We start from the raw sequence: 5,102 nt of genomic DNA, 5'->3' as shown, positions 1-5,102 counted from the left end.
TTTTCAAGGAATCCAAATCACTACAAGGTATGTTTTCTTACTATCTTTTATGATTAAAAGTTCCCTTGTATGCTAGATAGGTTAAGAACCTTGGAAAATCAATTTTGCATGTATCATAGATAAAACATAGATCCAAGGTTTGTAGGGTTGCATGTACACCATAGGAGTGTTAGAATGCTCAAAACCCAACATATTTGTCACCATAAAGCACCTTCCACTGGACTGCAAAACATCATCTTTCGCCACAAAGGTTCTCACGTGAGTTGGCCTACGAACCTCTTCGTCCTCAGAGTCAGTCGACCACACTTTGACTCTGCCAAACTCATCATCCTGTTCCTGCACAATTAAAGCAGGTTTAGCGTTATAAGCACTTTTCTTCTTATTGATTTCCTCCAGCTTTCAGAGGAAATAAGACTCATCATCCTCCTCTTCTTTCTTCTCATTCATCCTCCGTAGCATGCACTCATTTGCTAGATGATTTTTTCCATGACAATAATTACAGTCATAGCCGGAGTCACCTGCGAGCTTCGTTTCCTTCTTCGATTCTTCCTTTTGAGAGTTGTTCGCACTCTCATCCTTCACTTTCTCAGAACTGTAACTCCCCTGCCACTTTCGGTTTTTGTTGCGACCAAAATTCTTCTTTGCGAACCTCTTGGGTTTGGACACCATCAAAGCATAATCTTCCTTTGAAAGTTCACAACTGGAGAGATCTGACTTCGAACCATCGTCAGCTATTTTCTTACCCTTTGCCATAATAGCTAACGAACCTATGCTAGAAACGACTTTTCCTTCACTGGTCACTTCGTCTTTATGTGACCTCAGAATACTAACGAGCTTTGCTAAGGAGTAATTTTTGAACTGCTCGTGTGCTTTAACTGCCGACACCACAACTTTCCACTCGGACCTTAACCCGTTCATAAACGTCACCTTCTTCTCAATCAGTTCTTGTTTGAGCTTGTGCTTCACCATCCTGCTCAATAGATGGTTGTAGCGGTTGAATGTTTGGTCAAGCTTCTCCTCAGGCTTCTGAACGAAAGCTCCAAACTCCGAAAGTAATAGCGTCTGGATGGAATGTTCAAGATCAGCGTCGCTCGAGTGTAACTCTCTAGGCCTATCACATATCTCTTTCGAAGTTTCGCAGGAGCTTACTAAGCGAAATGTGTCGGCTGGAAAAGCAAAACGAATGATCCTCATAGCCTTGACGTTACTGATTGGCTTGTCTTTTTCATCTTTAGGAACATCATCAACTTCAAGAAGAAGATCGTTGTACTCTGCTTGAGTCTTGATGACTTTTTTTGTAACTGTATGAGCAAACGTCTCCTTAGTAATGGCATCCCGTATAAAAGATCCATTATCTTCTAGACCTAACACATAATCTTCAAAGTGCAGTGCCAACACTTCATAATCGTTTGGAAACAAAATAGGGATCCTTGTTGTAGATCCGATACCGCTTGAGAGATTGATTGAGTTAGCGTGAGAATCGTCAGACTGCATGATGTCGATTTGATAAAAACCTGTATGAACCTAATGTGTAAACCTAAAATCGAGTATAGGGTAAAATAAAGATCAAGATTCAAAGTCTGTAATTGATGAAATCGAAGAAGACAGCAAACTCCAAATCCTATTAAAGCGGAAACCCTAAAATCTCTTTAACAGAAGAGATGCGTATGGATTACATAGTCTCCTGCTCTGATACCAATTGTTGAGAATAAATCTTGAGTGATCGATAGATTCAAACAGGTAAAAAAATTATGAATGTAGAATGAATATCAAATATGTTGAATGATTAATAAATCACAAGCCTTAGAAGAGCTCGATGAAGAACTGTTATTGTAAAGGCTGTGTAGGGTTTACAAACTTAGACGATTACAAGATACGGTGCATGTATGCACATTAAATAGCTAAACCCTAATTATAAATAACAGTTGGATAGGCCCAACCTGGATACAAAACAGACTAAGCTAAAAGCCCACAATGACGCAACACTTAAGACCCAATACTCTTTTCCTTACACTCCACAGCAGAACAGTGTAGTTGAAAGACACAATCGCTCTCTTTGTGAAGCTACAAGGACAATGTTGTCATTTGCGAATCTTCCTTTGTATTTTTGGGCTGATGCTATTGCCACCGCTTGTTTTACTCAGAACCGCTCCTACATCAACAAATGATTTTTGATTACTCCATATGAAATTCTGAACAATCGGAAACCTAACGTTAAATTCTTTCATGTGTTTGGTTTCAGGTGCTTCTTATTCAATTCCAAAGAAACTCAGAACAAATTCGATGTGAAAGCTAACGAATGAATTCTTCTGGGGTATTCATTGATGTCAAAGGCATATCGAGTTCTAAACAAGAAGTAAAAAATAATGAGGAAACCTGCTACGTTGCGTTTGATGATTAGTACATGAAGAAATATAAAAAAGAAGATTGTCAATCTGAGGAAATTTTTCCATCAACAAATTCCAAGACAATTCCTCTTATGAATTTATATGAGGATTTTCTAAATTTGTTTGATGAACCTGACAAAGCAATTTCCTCGGAATCAAACACAAAAGACAATCAAGAAGATGAATTGATCAAGATTGTTGATGAAGCTATTGAAGATATAGAGATTCCTCCTGAGCAACCAATTTCGAATGAACCTCAGCCAAAACCTTTTGATTCTCCAATCCAAGGGGAGAGCTCCATTCAAAACTTCAATAACGATATTCCACTCCAAGGGGAGAATTCAATTCCAAATGCTGGGTCACATGCAAACTTCCAGGGGGAGAATAATGAAAATAAGGACTCGGATGCACAATCGGAATTTGAAGATGTTTTTGCAGAAATTGATCCAGCCTATGATCAGAACTATCCTCCAATGACAAAATGGACCAAAGATCATCCTCCATCTCAAGTGATTGGAGATTCATCATCATGAGTTTTTGCTCGTGCTCAACAAAAAGTGAAGCAAACTGTGTTATTTTCTAAAATGGAATTTTGCATGTTTAACTCTTTCATTTCGAAAATTAAGCCTAAAACTGTTAAAGTTGCTCTTGATCATGCAGATTGGGTTCAATCATTCAGGAAGAATTGGATGAGTTTGATCGTAACAAAGTATGGCAATTGGTTCCTACTCTGGAAGATGCATCTGTGGTTGGTATGAAATGGGTATTCCGAAATAAGATGGACAAAGAAGGGAACATTATTCGCAATAAGGCAAGTTTGGTTGTTAAAGGCTATTGTCAGGAAGAAGGAATATATTACGAAGAGTCGTTCGCACCTGTGGCTAGACTTGAATCGGTTCGCATATTTCTCGCCTATGTTGCTCACAAAAAATTTGATGTCTATCAAATGGATGTGAAGTGTGTATTTCTGAATGGAGAGCTTGAAGAAACTGTCTATGTTGAACAACCTCCAGGTTTTGTGAACGAAATTTTTTTGAATCATTGTTACATTCTGGATAAAGTAGTGTATGGTCTTAAACAAGCTTCGAGGGCATGGTATGAAACTCTAACTCATTTTCTTAAACAATCAAAATTCACACAAGGTTCTATTGATCGTACCTTCTTTCAGAAGGAGGGTAACCATTTAATGATAGTTCATATATATGTTGATGACATTAGTTTCGGATCAACTAATCCCAGCTTAACTGCTGAATTTCGGAAATTAATGGAACCTAAATTTAAAATGAGTTCTATGGGTAAAATTAAGGTGTTGTTTGTTTTTTTGGAAAAAAAACCTCTTCATACCTCTTATTGATGCGCGGCGCAGCACACGCGCAACACTTTTCATCTCGCAACTGTTTGTTTTTCAAAAGTCTTTGGATTAAAAAACCTCTGCGCGTGTTCTTCTTGGCGCAACACTTGTTTTGCCTCTTCCTACCTCTTCCAACCTCTTCTTCTTCTTTTTTTCTTCATAAAATATTGATTATATATTGCTAAAATTTTATTTCACATTTTTTTTTTCGTTTTTTTTTGTTTATTCTTGTTGAAATTTTTTTTCTTTTTTTTATATTGAATAATAATAATTTATTGATGAAATATTATTATTTTATGCTAAAATATCTTTATTTTTTGTTAAAATGTCATTATTTTTTGCTGAAATATCAAATTATTGCCGAAATGTCATACATTATTAAATTTTCGGTATTAAAAAACTATTTTCGTATTATAAAATCAGTTTATTTTAAATTTTTTAATATCTGCAGCAGCATGCAGATGTTAAAAAAACAAACATGCTTCTTATTACAGTCTGCAGCCGTTTGGTCCACCTGTTCTACTGCAGAGGGTTGCAGAGATGGTCCACAGACTTTATGGATTTTTGCTTCAAAAAAACAAACAACACCTAACTTTTTCCTTGGCTTAAATATAAGACAAAGTTCAGAAGGTATATTCATCAATCAAGAAACCTTCACAAAGACGTTACTTGCTAAATTCAGAATGGTGGGTGATTCAAAAGTCAAAGTCCCTATGACGTTTAGAACGAAACTCACACCCTCTCTTGATAAAGCAGCAACAAATATCACTTTATATGGTCATATGATCATATCATTGTTATATTTAACCTCTAGTCATCCTGACATTATGTTTTCTGTTTGTCACTGTGCCAGGTTTCAAGCGAATCCCAAAGAACCACACATGTTGGCAGTTAAGAACATACTCCGGTATTTGAAGCGAACCACTTCTCTTGGTCTATGGCATCGATCCAGTTCAGGTTTCTTTCTGCAAACTTACTCCGATGCTGACTTAGGGGACTGTGGTCTTGATCGGAAAAGTATATCAGGAGGATGCCAGTTTCTGGATGGCAAGCTTGTTAGTTGGTAATCTAAGAAGCAGGCATGTGTCTCCTTATCAACAGCTAAAGCATAATACATTGCAACAGCTTTATGCACTTCCCAAGTGGTGTGGATTCAGAACCAGCTAAGATATTATGGAATCAATATGAAGCGAATTCCCTTGTATTGTAATTCCGAAAGCGCCATAAGAATTTGCCACAATCCATTGCAACACTCCAAAACAAAGCATATAGCACTGAGATACCACTTCATAATAGATCATGTCGGGGATGGAAATGTAGAAGTTCATTTTGTTAGATCCTCAGATCAGTTAGCTGATATCTTC

General features: G+C 37.1%; 1 protein-coding gene across 1 annotated transcript; it reads left to right on the top strand.

Annotated features, from left to right (window-relative positions):
• Positions 1–2,404: 2,404 nt before the first annotated feature.
• On the top strand, positions 2,405–4,805 carry LOC145138947 (uncharacterized). Its single transcript, XM_079072937.1, has 3 exons — positions 2,405–2,896; positions 3,067–3,344; positions 4,592–4,805. The coding sequence occupies exons 1-3, from the start codon at positions 2,405–2,407 to the stop codon at positions 4,803–4,805; spliced, it is 984 nt and encodes a 327-aa protein (XP_078929063.1).
• Positions 4,806–5,102: the final 297 nt, after the last annotated feature.

This window comes from Lactuca virosa, chromosome 9, assembly GCF_052849685.1.
Source record: "Lactuca virosa cultivar CGN04683 chromosome 9, Lactuca_virosa_CGN04683_v6, whole genome shotgun sequence".
NCBI lineage: Eukaryota > Viridiplantae > Streptophyta > Magnoliopsida > Asterales > Asteraceae > Lactuca > Lactuca virosa.
Note: the sequence above shows the minus strand (reverse complement) of the source record. Positions and strands in the feature narration are given on the sequence as shown.

Excerpts from the sequence above, each read along its gene's own strand:
- LOC145138947 (XM_079072937.1), top strand. The coding sequence starts at position 2,405 with ATGAAGAAATATAAAAAAGAAGATTGTCAATCTGAGGAAATTTTTCCA. Across the intron at positions 2,897-3,066 it reads AAGATCATCCTCCATCTCAA|GAAGAATTGGATGAGTTTGA; the intron begins GTGATTGGAGAT and ends TCAATCATTCAG. Across the intron at positions 3,345-4,591 it reads GTCTATCAAATGGATGTGAA|GTTTCAAGCGAATCCCAAAG; the intron begins GTGTGTATTTCT and ends TCACTGTGCCAG.